This window comes from Bufo bufo, chromosome 7 (genome assembly GCF_905171765.1).
Source record: "Bufo bufo chromosome 7, aBufBuf1.1, whole genome shotgun sequence".
NCBI lineage: Eukaryota > Metazoa > Chordata > Amphibia > Anura > Bufonidae > Bufo > Bufo bufo.
The window spans coordinates 207043759-207063645 of record NC_053395.1 but is presented as its reverse complement, the minus strand read 5'-3'; the positions used below and the strand labels follow the sequence as shown (position 1 = coordinate 207063645).

The 19887-nt window shown below is 46.7% G+C and overlaps 2 protein-coding genes across 6 annotated transcripts in view; one reads left to right on the top strand and one right to left on the bottom strand.

Moving 5' to 3' along the window:
* The window catches only part of ORC4 (origin recognition complex subunit 4), a 45499-nt gene extending 29476 nt beyond the window's left edge, over window positions 1–16023 (bottom strand). The window contains exons 1-6 of one of the 2 annotated variants that reach the window (XM_040441552.1): window positions 15837–16023; window positions 15505–15580; window positions 11954–12030; window positions 9658–9748; window positions 6164–6239; window positions 5137–5222 (exon numbers count right to left, since the gene is read on the bottom strand). In XM_040441552.1, the coding sequence (XP_040297486.1) occupies window positions 5137–5222; window positions 6164–6239; window positions 9658–9748; window positions 11954–12030; window positions 15505–15561 (387 nt within the window). In that variant the 5' untranslated portion in view covers window positions 15562–15580; window positions 15837–16023. The remainder of the gene's footprint in view (window positions 1–5136; window positions 5223–6163; window positions 6240–9657; window positions 9749–11953; window positions 12031–15504; window positions 15581–15836) is intronic. The other variant, XM_040441553.1, reaches the window with a different exon arrangement.
* Window positions 16024–16162: 139 nt separating this feature from the next.
* Window positions 16163–19887, top strand: part of MBD5 (methyl-CpG binding domain protein 5) — a 59396-nt gene continuing 55671 nt past the window's right edge. For 3 of the 4 annotated variants that reach the window (XM_040441548.1, XM_040441546.1, XM_040441549.1), the window contains exon 1: window positions 16163–16473. The gene's annotated coding sequence lies outside the window, so the exon portion shown is untranslated. Of the gene's footprint in view, window positions 16474–19305; window positions 19403–19887 lie in introns of all 4 variants that reach the window. The other variant, XM_040441547.1, reaches the window with a different exon arrangement.

The following is a 19887-nucleotide window of genomic DNA, read 5'->3' as shown; positions in this document are numbered from 1 at the left end:
CCTGAGTACGGCGATACCAGATGTGTGACACTTTTTTGCAGCCTAGATGCGCAAAGGTGCCCAAATTCCTTTTAGGAGGGCATTTTTAGACATTTGGATACCAGACTTCTTCTCACGCTTTGGGGCCCCTAGAATGCCAGGGCAGTATAAATACCCCACATGTGACCCCATTTTGGAAAGAAGACACCCCAAGGTATTCAATGAGGGGCATGGCGAGTTCATAGAAATTTTTTTTTTTTGGCACAAGTTAGCGGAAATTGATATTTTTAATTTTTTTCTCACAAAGTCTCCCTTTCCGCTAACTTGGGACAAAAATTTCAATCTTTCATGGACTCAATATGCCCCTCACGGAATACCTTGGGGTGTCTTCTTTCCGAAATGGGGTCACATGTGGGGTATTTATACTGCCCTGGCATTCTAGGGGCCCTAAAGCGTGAGAAGAAGTCTGGAATATAAATGTCTAAAAAATTTTACGCATTTGGATTCCGTGAGGGGTATGGTGAGTTCATGTGAGATTTTATTTTTTGACACAAGTTAGTGGAATATGAGACTTTGTAAAAAAAAAAAAATAATTCCGCTAACTTGGGCCAAAAAAATGTCTGAATGGAGCCTTACAGGGGGTGATCAATGACGGGGGGTGATCAATGACAGGGGGGGTGATCAGAGAGTCTATATGGGGTGATAACCACAGTCATTGATCACGCCCCTGTAAGGCTTCATTCAGACGTCCGTATGCGTTTTGCGGATCCGATCCATCTATCAGTGCATCCGTAAAAATCATGCGGACGTCTGAATGGAGCTTTACAGGGGGGTAATCAATGACAGGGGGGTGATCAGGGAGTCTATATGGGGTGATCACCACAGTCATTGATCATGCCCCTGTAAGGCTTCATTCAGACGTCCGGATGCGTTTTGCGGATCCGATCCATCTATCAGTGGATCCGTAAAAATCATGCGGACGTCTGAATGGAGCTTTACAGGGGGGTAATCAATGACAGGGGGGTGATCAGGGAGTCTATATGGGGTGATCACCACAGTCATTGATCACGCCCCTGTAAGGCTTCATTCAGACGTCCGGATGCGTTTTGCGGATCCGATCCATCTATCAGTGGATCCGTAAAAATCATGCGGACGTCTGAATGGAGCTTTACAGGGGGTTGATCAATGACAGGGGGGTAATTAATGACAGGGGGGTGATCAGGGAGTCTATATGGGGTGATCAGGGGCTAATAAGGGGTTAATAAGTGACGGGGGGGGGGGTGTAGTGTAGTGGTGCTTGGTGGTACTTTACTGAGCTACCTGTGTCCTCTGGTGGTCGATCCAAACAAAGGGGACCACCAGAGGACCAGGTAGCAGGTATATTAGACGCTGTTATCAAAACAGCGTCTAATATACCTGTTAGGGGTTAAAAAAACACATCTCCAGCCTGCCAGCGAACGATCGCCGCTGGCAGGCTGGAGATCAACTCTCTTACCTTCCGTTCCTGTGAGCGCGCGCGCCTGTGTGCGCGCGTTCACAGGAAGTCTCGCGAGATGACGCATATATGCGTGACTGTGCGCAGCGCTGCCACCTCCGGAACGCGATCCTGCGTTAGGCGGCCTGGAGGTGGTTAAATAGGTTTTCCAAGTGTTTTTTTTTTTTTTTTTACCGATGACCTATCCTCTGGATAGGCCATCAGTATCTAATCAGTGGGGGTCGGACATCCAGGACCCCCGCCAATCAGCTGTTTGAGGAGGCACTGGTGCTCACAGTAGCGGCACGGCCTTCTCCAGCTTTTCCTAGGCCGTGTGAAGTCACGTGTGACCTAGGCGCAGCTCAGCCCCATTGAAGTGAATAGGGCTGAGCTGCGATACCAAGCAGTCACTATACAATGTACGGCACTGTTCTTGGTGAGCAGAGAGAAGGCCGCAGCGCTACTGTGAGTGCAGATGCCTTCTCTAACAGCTGATGGGCGTGGGTCCCGACCGATCAGATACGGATGACCTATCCAGAGAATTGCTAGCAATATCATAACTATGTACTATAGCTTCACCACACTGAGAGCTGCTCAGAAAGCTAGTCTACATATCCAGGGATGCATCACCAATGAGGCGAAGCGAGGCGATAGCCTCAGGCAGCACCAGATAGCGGAAAGGGGGGGTAGCGGAAGGCGGATTATCTGTTTCTGCCATATAGTATTGGGAAGCACAGTGGGCGCAGTATGTGTTGCTTTATTACCCTGTATGTTTTTTAGCTCTGTATGTAATGTTTTCCAAGCAGGTCTTTAACAGCAGGGCAGGAGGGAAGGGGTTAGGTTAAGCAATTGGCATGGGGGGGGAAGGCGCTCCCTTTCAGTTTTTACCCCAGGCAGCAGAAAGGCTAGGTGCACCCCTGTACATATCACTGCTTTCTTCACAGGCACAATACATGTCTATGTGGTAATACTATAGCCTAGAGGTTAAGTTAATGGTTTTGCATGTATTTTTTTCTTCCACATAGAAAAGTCCACGTTTTTTAGAAGCATATATTGTGTCTGTGATTAAAGCAGTAATAGGTTTCAGCAAAAAAAACCTCACTATTCTCAATATAGTAAGGCTTCACTACAGCGCGCCATGGCTTTTGAAGATTCTTGCGTGAAGTCACTGAACTCACAACCAATCAAGAGAGTCGCCTCTTCTAAGAATTTTATATCTAAGTTACCAAGTCTGGGGCTAATTTGATTGGAGAGATTCCACAAAATTAGAGGGAATTCAGGTTACCAACATGGACGTATCTTACATGTCAAGACAACGGCGTGTCAGTTATAGTATTAATAGTACATGGGGCTCATGCACACGACTGTGTCGGCCATGGCCACATTGCGGCCCGCAAACAGCAGGTCTGCAAAATATGGGCCCCGGCCATTCTGGCACCGCATCACGGATTCAGACCCATTCACTTGAATGGGTCCGCAATCCGGGAGGGTCGGTGTGGAACGGAGGCACGGAACCCCACGGAAGCACTACGGAGTGGTTCCGTGGGGTTTCTGTCCATGCCTCCGCACCGCAAAAAAGTAGTGCATGCACTACTTTTTACGGTCCGGCCCGTCGGATGCGGATCGTGGACCCCATTCAAGTGAATAGGTCTGCGATCCGCATGCGATGGCCGTGCACACGTGTGCAGGAGCCCTTAGGGCTAAGCTCACACTTCAGTTATTTGAAAAGTTATTTCCATCAGTTAAAGGGGTTAAACCCGTTTAATCCTTCCTTTAGATTTCCCATTCCTTTTGAATCCACTTCTGGCTTTGGCTCAAAAACTGCATGAAAAGCTGCATGTGTGATTCCAGCCTTAAAAGGGGTCGTCCTCGCTGCATAATCCCTGTCTATGTGCTCTAGGAACACTCAAAAATAACAATGAAGGTGGGGTCCTCCGATCCAGATCCCTCTCTATTAGGCTTCAAGGCAACAGGCACGAAGCCTGTATGTTGCATGTGAAGTCATCATATTATTAGCCCATAGGCACTAGGTACTTCTGCATGTTGTGTCAGTATCCTTTCCTAGCATTGGCTCTCGTTAGGGTATATTCACATGTAGCGAATTTTAATTTCTGCGACTGTCTGATTCATCTAAATGTGGCCTGCAGAAATCCCTGCATCTGCAGTAGACAGAACCAAATTTACACATCTAGAATGGATTTTCAGTCACAGAAGTTTCTGTGACAGATCTGCTGTGTGTAAATACTCCCTAATCCACCATGACGTTTTCTCTTACAGATTCCATATTGAGGCCCAGGGATTTGTATGGATCTAAAACAGCCTAGCCCTAGTGCATGAGCTCTAAGGCTGGGTTCACACGGGCGTCACGTTTTGGCTCAGGATGCGTCCCGGGTGCATTGCGGCAAACCTGCGAGAGTAGGTACACAATTTCAGTCAGTTTTGACTGCGATTGCGTTCCGTTGTTCAGTTTTTTCCGCACGAGGGCAAAGCATTTTGCACGCGCGTGAGAAAAAACTGAATGTGGTACCCAGACCCGAGCTTCTTCAATGAAGTTCGGGTTTGGGTTAGTTGTAGTGTAGATTGTATTATTTTCCCTTATAACATGGTTATAAGGGAAAATAATAGCATTCTTTAATACAGAATGCTTAGTAGAAGGTCAATTGAGGGTTAAAAAATAAAAATAAAAATTAACTCACCTCCTCCAATTGATCGCGTAGCTGCCGGTCTCCTGTTCTTTCCTCAGGACCTGTCAAAGGACCTGTGGTGACGGGTGACGTCACTGAGCTCATCACATGGTCCAATCACATGGTCATCACTACGGTGATGGATCATGTGTTTGGGCCATGTAATATGACGTCACCACAGGTACTTTAGCCGGCAGCTCATGATTAAAGTAGTAAGAAGAGATCGGCAACTACCCAATCAAGAGGAGGAGGTGAGTTATTTTTTTTTTTTTTTTTAACCCTCTATTGACCTTCTACTAAGCATTCTGTATAAAAGAATGCCATTATTTTCCCTTATAACCATGTTATAAGGGAAAATAATACAGTGAATAGACTTTCATCTTAGCAACCATGCGTGAAAATCGCACCGCATCCACACTTTCTTGCGGATGCTTACAATTTTCACGCAGCCCCATTCACTTTTATGGGGCCTGCGTTGCGTGAAAAATGCACAATATAGAGCATGCTGCGATTTTTACGCAACGCACAAGTGATGCGTGAAAATCAACGCTCATGTGCACAGCCCCATAGCAATGAATGGGTCAGGATTCAGTGCGGGTGCAATGAGTTCACCTCCCGCATTGCACCCGTGCGGAAATCTCGCCCGTGTGAACCCAGCCTAAGAGATACTCTAGTTGGGGAGGACTCAAGCGAGCCACCCCTTTGGCTGGGTTCACACGTGACTGATTAGATCCGCAGCATTTCTGCTTCTAATTTGCAGCAGCAGAAAAAAAAAAAAAAAAAAAACACACACGGCACATGGTGCGGATTTTGCTGCAGAAAAGCTGCAGCATTTTTTTTACGCAACATGTGGATGAGAATTCTGAAATTCTCATCCACTTTGCTGTTACCGTACAACCCTGCGGATTCGCAGTGGCAAATCTGCAGCTAATTATTCATGTGTGAACCCAGCCTTTATACGTTTGCTGACCTCAACAATACCACAGAGAAGGTACTCACGAATACTCTATCCCCAACTACGTTCTCCAGGTTCAGTTGTCTGGTGATTTCCTTCAAAGCAATCTTGTCGTTAATCTGCAATAGACCTAAAAAGTAGTAAAAACATCTGCAATTCATAAACCATGCAAACTATTAGTCCAGGACATGCACACACAGGACTTGTTCACTAGTCCAAAGAAAAAAAAAAAAGGAAGAAGATTACTGTTGAGCGAATCGTCAATCCGAAATCGATGTGGTCAATCACTTCGATTTTAATGCTGTCTCCGTCCAGTATTAAAATGTATTAGCTCTGTGGAGCCAAACTTCGTTTCACCAAAAGTCACGCAAGACTTCAATGAATGAATTCTGTATTCATTTCTGCATCTTTAAAAACATTTAAAATTAGGAATCTGAAGTCGGGTTTGGTACCGGCTGGTACCTCGGTACCAAACTCTGCTTCCGATTCCTAATTTTAAATGTTTTTTTTTTTTTTAAAAGATGCAGAAATGAATATCGAAGTCTCGCGTGACTTTGGGTGACACGACGTTAGCCTACACGTAGGCGATACATTTTAATGCTTACTGAGACAGGTCTCTGACAGCATTAAAACAAAGTGTTCGAACAAACTGACTTCGGATCTCTGATTGTTATTGTCATTAGGCTTGAGTGCATCCCCCACGAGTCTCAGTAAGGGCTAATGCACACGAACGTATTTCTTTTTCCCGTTTCCGTTCCTTTTTTTTTTTTACAGGTCCATATGTGGAACCATTCATTTCAATGGGTCCGCAAAAAAACCCTGAAATGACTCAGTGTTCCGTTTCCGCATGTCCATTCCACAGAAAAATAGAAAGTTCTGGTTGTGGACAAGGACAGGCATTGTTACAATGGATCCGCAAAAAAAAAAAAAAAAAAAAATTAATGCAACATGGATGTCATCCGTTTTCTTCAGATCCGTGCTTTGCGGACTGCAAAATACATACGGTCATGTGCATGAACCCTAAGGCTGTGGCATTTTTTATGCAGCATGGAAGCAAACTACTCTACTCACCATTCAATTGGACCTGCAATGCATTCTCCTTTATTTCTTTTACTGCAAATACTTCTTCTAGAGCATCGTGTAGTAGCTGAAAGACAAGCACATGAACAGAGCGGTTACCTTCATACATGCGAGAGGTGCTAGAAAAGCTTCTGCATCAGTAAAGGCCTCTTTCATTTCATGAATTGCAAAGTTTTTTAAAAAAAAAACCCACTCATAATAATAAAAAAATAATCTGGTCTGTCTGACTCTGTGTATCAATCTATCTAGATCCGCCTCAACTTTAAACCATTAAAAACAGGTGAAGTGAATAATACGGATTATCTTGTGAGAGCGCATCCTGGGATGGGGTAGAAAAAAATCTGCGGCAGAAAAATCTGTAGCAGATTAGTAGCTGAAAACAGGTTGTGTTTGGTGGCGGATTTCTAATTTAGTCGCGGATTCAAAGCGTTTTGAATTGGGAAGAGGTTTTGCCATCGTTTTTCTCAGCCAACCCTTGGTTGGGATAATTCAGAAGAATTTTTGGCAGCAGAAACGTGCCTGGTTTATCAGTCTGGCAGATTGCTAAGCACCAAGGCCGAGATGTCAGCGCTGTTCAAAGTTGCTTGTCCCAGTGGTTGGGGGAACACCAACTAATTGGAAAGACAGCAAGAGGTGCGGAGTAGGGCTGAAAAAAGATTACTCGATGAAATCGAGTCACTCGACACAAAAAAATCGTCGATGCTAAGTTTTTGTCATCAAGGATTTGTTTGTGACATGTGACCACGGAGCGTGAATGAATCGCTTGCAATTACTCACGCTACGTGGTCTCCCGCTGGCCGGCACCGCTCTGTACTGGATCCTGACATAGTGCATCGCGAGAGGAAGAAAATAGAAGATCTCTGGAGTGTCAGCAGCAACCCTACAGGAGAGGTAAGTATTTTATTTCACTGGTGCTGGGGACTTAAAGCTAGGAGGGGGAGATGGTGGCACTGGGGGGGGGGGGCGATTATGGCATGGGGGGGGGGGCTAATGAGGTTTTATAAAGAAAAACGTTCTTTTAATTAGTTTTCTCTTATTAGAGTACTCGATTAATCAGTAGAATACTTGATTACAAAAATAATGGATAGCTGCAGCCCTAGCGCACAGAGGTGAGGGATCATCCGATTAGAAGAATGGTGCGTGATCGATTGTGATCCACTGGACGTCACATCCCAAACAGTCTTTACACAAACCATCAGAATGACACTGGGCTATGAGCCGGATGTCCAGCTACAGGTGTTCCATTGACCTCTATAATGGTGCACAGCAAGATGGCAAAAGAGGCTTGAATGGAGGTCTATCCTCTTCAGCGATGAGTCCCACTTTTGTGTCAGATGCAATAATAGCTGGGGATTGGTCTGCGGACAATGTGGGCAACACCATGAAGAGGCTTTTGAAAGGGAACACCACACCGGTCCTACTCCTGGGATTAGGATTTGGGGTGGCATAATGTACAGTAGCCGGGTCCCTCTAGTCTTCATTTCAGGTACACTAACAGCTCGGCGTTACATTGATTAGGTTGTGCAACCAGTGATACAGACATTTCTTCAACAGGATACCACCAGGCCACATGTTGGTCGTGCTACTGTGAGCAGCCGGCATGGCCTAAACGTGCTACCATGGCCTGCAGCATCTCCAGACTTGACTCCCATCGGGCACACCTGGGACTGGGAAAGGAAGCCGCCAGAAGCGGATCTTGATGATTTGTGTGCATTCAGCTTGGCAGAACATTCAGACAACCATTAATAACCTCATTGATAGCACGCCAAGGCGTCTAAGTGCGTGTATTTATGCACATGGAGTTCATACTCTATATACTGAATAAATCAAGATGTTTTGAATATTTTGTATCATTTGCATATCGTTAACATGTCTGTCGATCCTGTGATTTCCCTAATTCCTCGACTTTTCCTTCGTGGTGTTGCAGTTTCAATGTTGAGAAAAGTAATTCAGGAATAGCTTCAAGAACATGACATAGTTCAAGGTGATGACGTGGCCTCCAAATTCCAGGAATTTAGTCTGACTGAGCATCTGTGAGAAGTGCTGAAAAAAACCAAGGACAAACACTGGAGTCTGCAATTCATGACTTACAGGACACCGGCAGAGTCCATGCCTAGACGGGTCAGAGCTGCTTCAGGCAACTAGACTTAAAGGGGTTCTCTGGACTTTTACTATTGATAACCTATGCTCAGGATAGGTCATCAACATCAGATCGGCGGGGGTCCGACACCCGACACTCCTGCCGATCAGCTGTATGAAGGGGAGGCGCATGCAGTGTACACGTGTTGTCTCCAGTCTATCTTCCTGCTGCTTTGCCATAGACATAGCAGCTGTGAGCAGCTGTGAGCGCGCCTTCCCGTCATACAGCTGATCGGTGGGGGTGCCGGGTGTTGTACCCCCCCGCTTGAAAAATAACAAAAAAAATTGTGTGCATTCTGTGTCCGTATGTCTGCTCCGCAAAAAAAAAAAAATTAAAATAATAGAACATGTCCTATTTCTTGTCCATCTTGCGGACAAGGACAGGCATTGTTACAATGGATAAAAAAAAAAAAGGATGCAACACAGACGTCACACGGATGTCATCCGTTTTTTTTGCAGTGCGTGCATGAGCCCTTATATTACACGAGTAGATCATGCAGGCGATTGTTGGGAGGGAAGCGTTCTTTCCTGGCAATCGCCTGCTCACTAGTTGAGGAGACCACTGCTATTACATGCAGCGATTTTCTCCTCACTATGGGGACGAGCAATCGCTAATGCTGCTGCTTGTCCTCATACTGAATCACTGTTTGCCGGCAGCAGATCGTAACTACACGGCATGATCTGCTGCCGGCAAACAAGCATTTTTAAATCCGATTCCAATTACCCAATGAACGAGAGTTTGCTAGTTCATCGGGTAATCAGCGGCTGTTTCACACGAGCGAGTCCATTGCAGGAATCGCGCTCCGTGTGTGAGTGTGATCCTCCGCTCTGGACTTGCAGGAGCGCACGGCATTATCATGATTTATAATGCTGTGTGTCTCTGCATGGCCTTTTTTCCACAGAATCATAGTGACATAAAGCTGGCAGTAAGATTCTGTAAAAATAAGGTCAAGCAGAGACACACAGCGTTATAAATCATGATAATGCCGTGCGCTCCTGCAAGTCCAGAGCGGAGGATCACACTCGCACACGGAGCGCGATTCCCGTGTGAAACCGCCCTTACACTGCCAGACCATCTGAAAGATTATCTGGCCGTGCTTTACAGTCTCATATGCCGTCTATAACAATGTAATAAAAAAAGATAAGTTAAGCGGCGGTAACACAAGCTAAGAGCGAGGCCTGGTCAAAATTTGCTTATTTGGCAAATGCACCAAAAAAACTACAATAAAAAATGATCACCTTGCCCAGGTCAGCATTCACAGGCATGACAGATACATACGATAATGTATGTGAATGCAGATACACATATACACACAAGTAGCGGTGGAGATGATAAGGAACCTTACCATACTCTTCCCCGATCCCCTGGGGCCGATGATCAGTGCAGAGTTACTCTCCCCATGAATCACTGTTCTCTTCAGAAGCTCAACTAAGTGCCTGAAATTATAATAACAAAGGACGAGCGGCTCAGTCTGAAAATAGCACAGAGGAGAAAGAAAAGCGAAGCAGTCTGACTTCTGACAGCGGCCAAGTGAGAGGCGCGCAGCCGCCTGACTCAGGACGGAGCTCACAGCGCAGACACCATGAGGCTGAAGAGTCCGTGCTGCTGACGCCTCCACAGGAAGAAAAGTCTTTTTTTTTTTTTGTTTTTTTTACCTAGCTGAGACATGACCCAAGAAAGGAATACTAGAGGTGAAATGGTTAACTGGACTCAGATGTAGACGTGGACGTTTAGCAACCAGCGCTCTATTTTTAAATTACACGTCTATTCAACTCTACGGGACTGCCGGAGATAGCGGTACAGGCGCTCGGCCATCTCCAGCAGCTCCATTGAGTTGAATGTAGCAGCAATGGACATGAATGACCATGGCTCCATTCAAATGAGGAAGCATGGGCCCTAGTTCTTGTAATAGGCAGGGGCCCCGGCAGATGGACCCTCCCCACTGGTCAGACACTTGGATAGGGGATACGTTGTCTTAAAGGAGGTTGTGAAGATGGGGGTAGGCACTAGCCCCAGATGGCTGAACTTATGGGAACAATAAAGCAGGCTGGCGCTGCGCTGTTTCAGTAACTCCCATTGAAGTGAATGAAAGCTACACAAACAGCACAGCAGACTAAGCCACGTGGCTTTTGTAACTTCCAAATACTGATGGCTTCTACTTTTCGGGGCTCTCTGAATCCCTGTGTCCTGCTCTGTGCACTCAGGCCCTTCACTAGGTATTCATTAATTGTACTTCACTGGAACCACAGTTCCCACCCAAACCATAAAATTCAGCCCCCTATTCCTCCATCACACTTCAAGCTTCTCTTCAATGAAAGCGCTTCCACCAGCCAATGGCTAGCATTACGCACGGTGATCTCAGGCTTACATGTGGTTAGGCTCAGAAACCCAATGCACAAAGCTCTCAACACACACCATCCAGGAGGACTAGAGCAGTGAAAGAGCTAATGTTTGCACCCACGGTGGTCTAGGGAAGTGAGGGGGTACCGCTTGGAATCATGGGATTGTGAAAGCATTAATTCCAGATTCCCTTGTGGTCTATGACAGTGAAAGAGTTAATGGCAGTATCCCTTGTGGTCTAGGACAAAGAAAGCAGTCATGTCCGAATTCTCGGCGGCCTAGGATAGTGACAGGATTATGGTCTACAACTCTGGTGATTTTGGGCAGTAAACGGATTAGCAGCTTGTGAATATCCCTAGTGCGCACGCGCCGCCATGTCACGTAGCCCAGAAGTGGAGGCGCATGCGCACTAGACATATTCACAGGCCGAGAAGAAAGGAAAAGATCCGGTGCGCACGCGCTAATATGGAGGCAAGCGCGCAGGCACTGGATCTCAGCACTAGACCGGCGGCATAATTAAGGCCGTCATTAGAAAGGAACAGGGGCGTCGCTGAAACGGTGCTCGGGCGGCCTAAGCCCGCCTCCGAGTGCTAGAATACCTTATTTGCATATTGTTTAACGTTTATTTTCTCCAACACCGGACCGCCGACATGAGAAAGAAAGGTACGGCTTTTGTCAGGGTTATCAGCCCTACAAGGCTATATGCCTGGTAGGGTAGGCTTGATTCGGGTGACAGAGCCTCTTTAATGTCTGCACCCATGGTGGTCTAGAGAAGAGAAATTCATGGTGGCTCATGGCAGTGCAGTGAATAATGCCAGTATCCCTGGTGGTCTAGGGAGGTGAATGAGTTAATGACCGTTTCCCTGGAGGTCTAGGACAAGGATATGGTTAACATTCAATTTCCTGGTGGTCTAGAGTAGTGAAAGGATTCATGTTTGCGCTGCTGGTGGTCTTCCGCAGCAAAGGGGTTATTGCCAATATCTATGGTGGTCTAGGGCCTAGACAGGGTTAATAGAAGCGGCACGTCTGCCCTGCCGCACAGCTTAAAGGGAACACTGCTTTTGAGGCCACCACTTCGGGACTAAGCAGATCACAATTTGCTATACTGACTAGTTGGGAAATTGACCCCCTTAGATCAATGCCATATGAGATTAACTTCGCTCTTCGGAACAATACATTGCTGAGATGAGCACTTAGAAGGGTCACTCATATCCTTTTGTGGATGTAGTAAAAATGCCAAAAGTGATCTATAGAGACATTGATGTCATCGGCGCTATTACTGCATTATAAACTGCACTTACTTGTGCTGAGCCTCCACCCCACATCTCCTGCCCGGGTGGCCTTGCTGCAGAAGCCTCTGCCGGACCAGGGCTTGTACCTAAACGTGCATTGGACAAATATTACAACATGGAACATACAGCGAAACCTCTGCGAGGTGAACACTGAAAACAGCTGAGAAACATGGTCTTTTATGAGGGTGTGCGGATGACACCCTGCGACAACGGCCAGGATCAGAAATCACTCCAATCCCCAGCCATTTATAGCCCCTTTCCCTTGATGTGCCACAAGTGTTAAGCCCCCTTGTCCGGCTGATGCGGCATGGATCCACGTCCGGATGATTAAGCAGCATGTGTAAGAGTCCTGCCTGTGGTCCAGAGAGGTCGTTTTTAGTGTTGAGCGAACTTGTGTTTTAAGTTTGGCATCTAAAGTTCGGGTTCGGGTTATTGAAGAATCGCGTTATGGATTCCGCTACCACGGACCATAACAGAATTTAGAATCCATAACGCGATTCTTCGAGAACCCAAACTTTAGATGCCGAACTTAAAACACAAGTTCGCTCAACACTAGTAGTTTTCATACTCTATTGGTTGTGAGGGGTCTTCTCCAAGGAGTGGCTGCCTGGAAGGTCTCACTGTATATTTATGCATTAGGAGTTTTTTTTTAATTTATTTTTTATAAAACATTAGGAGTCGTCTTTTATTTTTTTATTTTTTTGGTTATTCAAATATGGCAATGTTCACCTTTTATTAAACCCAGAAAAATGTAAGAAAAAAAAGGAAACGAGTTTATGATGTTTTGTTTTTTGTATGTGCAACTAAAATACTTTTTAATGACGTTACCTTTCCTTCTCTGGGTCAGTTAGATTACACATTTATATCGTTTTTCTTCTGTTTTAATACTGAAAATTGCATCGCCACATTCTGACCCCCCATAATTGTTTTTATATTTCCATCTACAGAGCTGTATGAGGGCTCTTTTTTTATACCATTTGGATCACTTTTTATTATTTTTTTTTGGAAGGGGAAGCGGCTGAAAATGTGATTTTTTTTCCCACTACTGCATCCACCGTAGGGGATAACTTGGATCATACCTGTGATAGGCCTGGTAGCCTTAGGCTACTTTCACACCAGCAGGGTCCAGCAAAAACGCTTCCGTTACTGATAATACAACCGGTTGTATTATCTTTAACATTAACAACCGGATCCGGTTGTATCATCTTTAACATTGCCAAAACGGATCAGTCATTAACTCCATTGAAAGTCAATGGGGGACGGGGGGACGGATCCGTTTTCTATTGTGGCAGATTGTGCCAGAGAAAACGTTTTGCTCCGCATCCCCAGGATGGAAAGCAAACTACAACATGTTGCGGTTTGCTCTCCGGTATGGGATCGCAACTAAACGGAACGCATTTTGGAGCACTCCGTTCGGTTTTGTCCCAATTGACGATGAATGAGGACAAAACTGAAGCGTTTTTTTCCCGGTATGGAACCCCCTATGACGGATCTCAATACCGGAAAACTTTAACGCTAGTGTGATAGTAGTCTTAAACAGGTTCTGGTCTATCAACACCAATGAACACCTTCCCTGATCTCAGAGCAGAGAAACTGTTCAGGCCATGGAAGCACAGCACTCCTGGGGAAAGCCGCCTCAGATGCCGTGGTCACAACTGATCACGGCATCTGAGGGGTTAAAGGGGTTGTCTCACATTAGCAAATAGCATTTATCATGTAGAGAAAGTTAATACAAGGCACTTACTAATATACTGTTATTATCCATATTGCTTCCTTTGCTGGCTGGATTCATTTTTCTATCACATTATACACTGCTCGTTTCCATGGTTACAGAACACCCTGCAATCCATCAGTGGTGGCCGTGCTGTGCAAAGCATACAAATGCTTGCACTTGAAAAGGCAGTGCAAAGGTGTCCATAGCCTTTAACTGTCAAACTCCTGAGGTGCTATGAAAGGGACGTCAGATTTGTAATGCAGCTAATGCCCACAAGTGTGAACAGAGCTCCAGAGATCTCACCATAAATGCACCAGGAAGGTATAGTGCAGGGGTCAGCAAGCTTCGGCACTCCAGCTGTTGTGAAACTACAGTTCCCAGCATGCTCCATTCACTTCCATGGGCGATCTGAGAAGAGCAGAGCAAGTATGCATGCTGGGAGTTGTAGTTTCACAACGGCCGCAGTGCCAGAGATTGCCTACCCCTGGTATAGAGGATTACAACACTCGCCCACAACCGAATCCCTCAGGACCATGGAGGAAGCTGAATGAGGTGTCTCCTCCCATGCCCCTGTAACCGCAGCCATATTATGGACAGCACAGAATGCTTGCCAATCAAGGGGAATAGCTTAAAGGGGTTGCCCCATCTCACACATTGGTAGCATATCGTGCTAGGGTCCTACCTAGCTCTAGAATGGGGTCCCCAAAGTGATCAAGGGAACACAGTGCAAGAGTGGTAACGCTCCAGAGATGAATGGAGAGGTGGTCGCGCTTGCGCAGTGTGCACTCCATTCACTTCTATAGGAGTTCTGGAAATAGCCGAGCACGCTTGCTCAGCTCTTTTTGGAACTCCCATAGAAGTGAATGCAGAGCATGTCGCGCATGCGCTCAGCTTTGGGAGCTCCGTTCCAGAGATGGGTGCAGGTGCCACCTCTGCGACCTGCACCTATCTGTCATTGGTGGCATAACCTAGCAACATGCCACCAATGTCCGGGATGGTAATGCCCCTTTAATAGGGGTCCCCCAACTTTTTAACAGTTTATTTCTATACTTGGGATTAAAATATGAAAATGTTCGAGGGGCACTCAAATATCTGGTAAATGGATGGAGGTGCAAAATATATTTAATTGAATAACATAAAAAACATAAGTACATATACAAATGACCGTATATATATCCCTAGAAATTATCCCCAAAAAATAGTTGATCAACTAAAGGTTAAAAAAAAATAATTAAAATAGTTAAAAAATATAAAAATAAAATAGAGTAGACATTAGTCCTATGGAGCCAAAAACTGTGAAAAAGCTGGAGAACAGTGATGGTCAGTTCTCAGTATTCGACAGCGAACAAATGCGGGCTGCCATCTTTAGTAAGGTAGACTCACCCGTCCGGCGATGCACAGGTAAGCCCTTACCTGTGCATCGCTGGACAGGTGAGTCTACCTTACTAAAGATGGCAGCCCGCATGTGTTCGCTGGCGAATACTGCGAACTGACCATCACTGCTGGAGAACCCCTTTAAACAAGGCTGAAAACCATGCAGAATATATCTATAGAGCAACCCCTTTTAGGAGGGAAGCGGACAGCCCCCAGGATCCGTCTGAAATAAAGAACAGGTAAGTACTTACCTGAAAGATCCTGCGCCACCGCTCAGGTTCTCCTGCGGACAGGCTCCATTTAAATGGCTGCAGTGGTGGCCTCACGTGCCGTCGTTGCAGCGTCACTACTGCAGCCAGGTAAACAGAGCACGGCTGGGAGGAACGAAGTGACGGCACCGGATCCGTCAGGTAAGGGGCTTCTCCAATATCATCCTGAGACCAGACAACCCCTCTAAATGGACAAGTCATACCTGAGAGATGCATTCTCCTATAGGGGGGCTCTTCTCCTTGCTCTTTCGTTTGCTCATGGTATCGATGGTCTCGGCACTAGATGGAGGAATTCAAGAGAAGTATTAATAATAATAATAATACTACCACGGTCCACCGTATGTCCCTGTGAGCTGTGGATCCACATCACACCTAGGAGGCATTTATGGCATAATAATGAGAACGGGCCCTAAGATTGGGGCCACATTTGCCTGTCTGACACTGCATGTCTCACGGCTGGAGACAGTGTCACTTTAAATTAAAGGGATTGTCCACTTTGAACAGCCTCTGCTTATAAGGTGCATCCATCACCTACCTGAGGTGGTTAGAGAGCTCAGGCTATTGGGACACCCAGTACCACCATACTGGGGACCAGTTACTGACCACTGAAGCCTGTGTGTAATATACGGGGGTCCACCACAGCACCGGAGACAGGAACCGTTGCCCTGTCAGGATCTCATAAGCTCCCGCTGCTCATCTCCAACCACGTGACGACAACTTGTTCCGACCCCGCCCCCTACACCCGTTACCCTGGAAACTTAGAAAGGGCTACTTCCGGAATGCCGTCACTTCCGGGATCTCCTCGGCGCGGTGCACTGTGGGTCCCCGCCTCCCCCCACCCTGGCCCGGACATGCGCAGTTGGAAAACTCCCATCTTTCTCCAAAGGAGCTAGAGAACCAGGAGCTGCCCGGGGAGCCGGAGTGGGGGCGCCGAGGGGTGTCTGCTTCAGTCCGGGGTGCACGTGTAAGGGGGACAGCTGCCCTCCGCCTCCCAGCTAGATGCGGGTCGGGCTGACCCGGGGGGGAGGGGGGAGTGTTCACCGGGCCTGGGCCGCACACTGAGAGGGACAGGAGCCCCCCGGAGCCCACCTCAGGAGCCGCTCTGCCTGCCCTTGTGCTGCTCTACCCGGGAGTGTTGTGGAGGAGGCCGGAGACGGCACTACGAGCGCTGGGTAAGTGAGGGCACTGCTCTGGGGCATGGGAGGATGGAGGGGGCACAGCCCTGGGTGCCAGGCTGATGGCAGGGACCCTGCTCTGGTGAATGTGCTGATGTGGGGGCCACTGCTCAGGGGCAGGGATTGTGAGGGTACCTGTGAGGGGGCTGATCATTAAGGGGTACTCTGATTACGTGGTAGGGCTTGTGGGGGCAGCAACTGGGCAATAGGTGGTGTGTGAAGTGCTGAAAGGTTGACAGGTGGTACTGACAGGGGGGCGGGGCCAGTGTCAGGTGCCAGTCTGGTGACGGTGCACAGGAAAGGTGCCAATCTGTTGCTGGGGGCATGTGTAGGGTGTCATTCTAGTGACAGGGCACATGTAGGGTGCCAGTCTGATAATGGGGGACTGTTTAGGGTGCCAGCAGGGTAACAGGGCACGTGTAGGGTGCCCATCTGATGATGGGGCACATTTAAGGTGCCAGTCTGATAATGGTGGCATGTGTAAGGTTTCATTCTAGTGACAGGGCACATGTAGGGTGCCAGTCTGATAATGGGGGACTGTGTAGCATGCCAGTCTGTTGATCGGGCATGTGTAGGGTGTCAGTGGGGTGTCGGGGGATGTGCAGGCACTGATTGGGTGTTGGGCATGCAGAAGAGTGCTCATCAGCTTCGGGGCACACCTGCGGGTGCTGCTTGTGTCATGGGCAGATGTGGCTGTGGACCTGGTGACGGGGCACCTGGGAGTCACTGGTCGAGTGCCGGATCTTGTCGGGCGGCCCCCAGTCTCCGCAGTCTCCTCTCACTGATCCTTCCTATAGGGCAGTAAACTCAAGTTGTGGAACTACAACTCCCAGCATGCCCTGATTGCCCCAGGCTGGACAGTGCTACTACAGGGGATTTAGCTGAAGTATTTTACTGCGTGTGCCACTTGTGACATCTGCAGCCCTCCTGTTGTCAGTGACCAGACTGGGGGAGGGGTATATGTCGTACTGCTCTGTGTATCGATACCTGGGAGGTTTGCCGTGCTGGTGTAGATTGGGGGTAGTCATTGCCTCCTTTCAAATGGAGGGGGGGGGCATTAATAATGTAGATGGCTCTTGGTCTTCAAACTTCAGTAAGTTGGAGAAACCTGCTGGCGGCGGGCTACTGGTCCTGGTCAGATATTAATGGCGGAACTGTGTCGCGGTTATCATCGGTGGCTTGTAATGGACGGACTGCTCCTCTACAAAGGGAATGGCCATGGAGGCAGCCATGAGGGTCATAGTCACTTACGGATAGTGTTGAGCGAACTTGTGTTTCAAGTTCGGCGTCTAAAGTTCGGGTTATCGAAGAAACGCGTTATGGATTCTAAATTCCGTTATGGTCTGTGGTAGCGGAATCCATAACGCGAGTCTTCGATAACCCGAACTTTAGACGCCAAACTTAAAACACAAGTTCGCTCAACACTACTTACGGACGGCGTCACGGATACGGATCTGTCCTGCTGCATCTACCGTAAAGTCAACTGGAAAAGTTGGATGACGATATATTTACCATCTACAGCTGTCCTGAAAAGCAAAGCTTGCATTGCACCGCCATATTGGGCTGCAAAACTAGAGAGATTTCTCTTTTCATGACTTTGTGCATGCTGGGGGTTGTAGTATTGTAACTGCTGGGGAGCCACAGGTTGATGCCCACCGTTTTAAATGGAGTTCATAAAGTAAAGGGTTTGTGTGTCCCCCCCCCCCCCCCGATGGCGCAGATCTTGCCATTGATGTAGACTGCAGTCGGTCACACATGTAGCAAGGCAGGACAGATCCCAGCAGCCAGGTAACCAGCCCACCTGTTGCCTTGTGCTTTCATCTTTTACTGCACTGGTTAACTATTGACAAGGCTTTACATGAGTGTCCGCTGGGGGTAGCGACTGCCGCCTGTGGTCAGTGTGGAAAGGTTCTTGGGGGGGGGGTTTAAGGCATGTGAGATAAAATCAGCGAATGCTGAAGATTTTTTATTTTTTTTTATAAAGTTTTTCTTTATTGTGGCATGCTGGGGGTTATATACATCCGATCATTTTTTACTTGTTTTACTTGCCTCAACACTATAATGGTAGGTCACCTGGATGATGCGTTACAGAAATGTTACCTATGGAGGACCAGTCGGCTTGAAGCAGATGCAAAATCTGCATTAAAAAAACAAACCTGAAGGCTATGTCCACCTTCTGAGGCAATGATTGCATTTTACTCATTTTTGGCTAAAAACATATTCTCAATATAAAAAATATTGAGCCATTCTTTCACAAAGGTTTAACGGTTTATCTAGCGGTGTGACTGGTACTTTCACTTTCACTTTGTGCCGGTCATCTAATAAACCTGATCTCTAAATTACTAAGAGCTCGTAAACACTTATTTAAGCCACATTCTTATCAGTAAGATAATCACTGAGCTCTAATGAGTGTTTATAATTTCAGAGAGCAGAGATAAGGAGCCCGTCAGCTCCACAACTGATGGAAAAGAGGGAAAATCCACAGGCAGCTAGTAGAACATGTCAGCTATGTACAGAAAAAGGATTTCATATTTTTAATAAAGACCGATTAAAAAAATGATTTTTAGCTCAAAATAAGTACAATGCAGCAATAATAAAAAAAAAAATATGCCCCCCCAAAGGTGTATATAGCCTTTAAAGGCTGTGAACTCCTTCAAATTTTATCATTGCGTTTTACTCATTCTGAGCTAAACATATATTTTTTTCAGTTGGTCTTTATTTTAAAAAAAATATGAAAATAAAAAAACATTTTAATAGTTTCCATTTACAGCCTTCACTTTCATTGTATCCGCTGACTTATCTTACTTTCTGTTACTTTCTGTTTTACAGTGACTCCGCCAAGCAGCTGCTCTGACGGCTCGATCTGTGGCCATTATCTCTGAATTCCTGGCCGCTCATAAAGACTCATTTAGGCCATATCATTTTGGTAAGAATTTATCTATAGCGAGTGTTGATGAGCTGTCAGGAGTTCAGAGAGGAGGGCTACAGATACTGACTGATTCACTGTAGAGCAGAATAGGACGGCCTGCAGATACACAAAGGCCATAAAACGGGAACTGTTGAAAGTGTTTAATAAAGACCAATTGACAAAACACACTGCGGATTTGCTCATCTGTAGCACGTCCGATCTCTTTTGGATTTCACGCTTTGCAGCACAGAGGTTGAAATCGGCGCCAAAATCTGTGTCAAACTATAACCCGTAACCCAACAACAAGTTCACACCACGGCCTGCGTGTTATTTGTGAATTTTGATGCAGAAAATCGACGACAGAATTCACATGCCGGACATCAGAAAATCATCAGCAGCCTGGCCTGGAGTCTGTGCTGAATTATTTTCCGCTTCATATGGACGGAGTTTTTAAGACCCCCATTCACATGCATTGTGCTGTAAAATGCCACCGATTTAGGCTA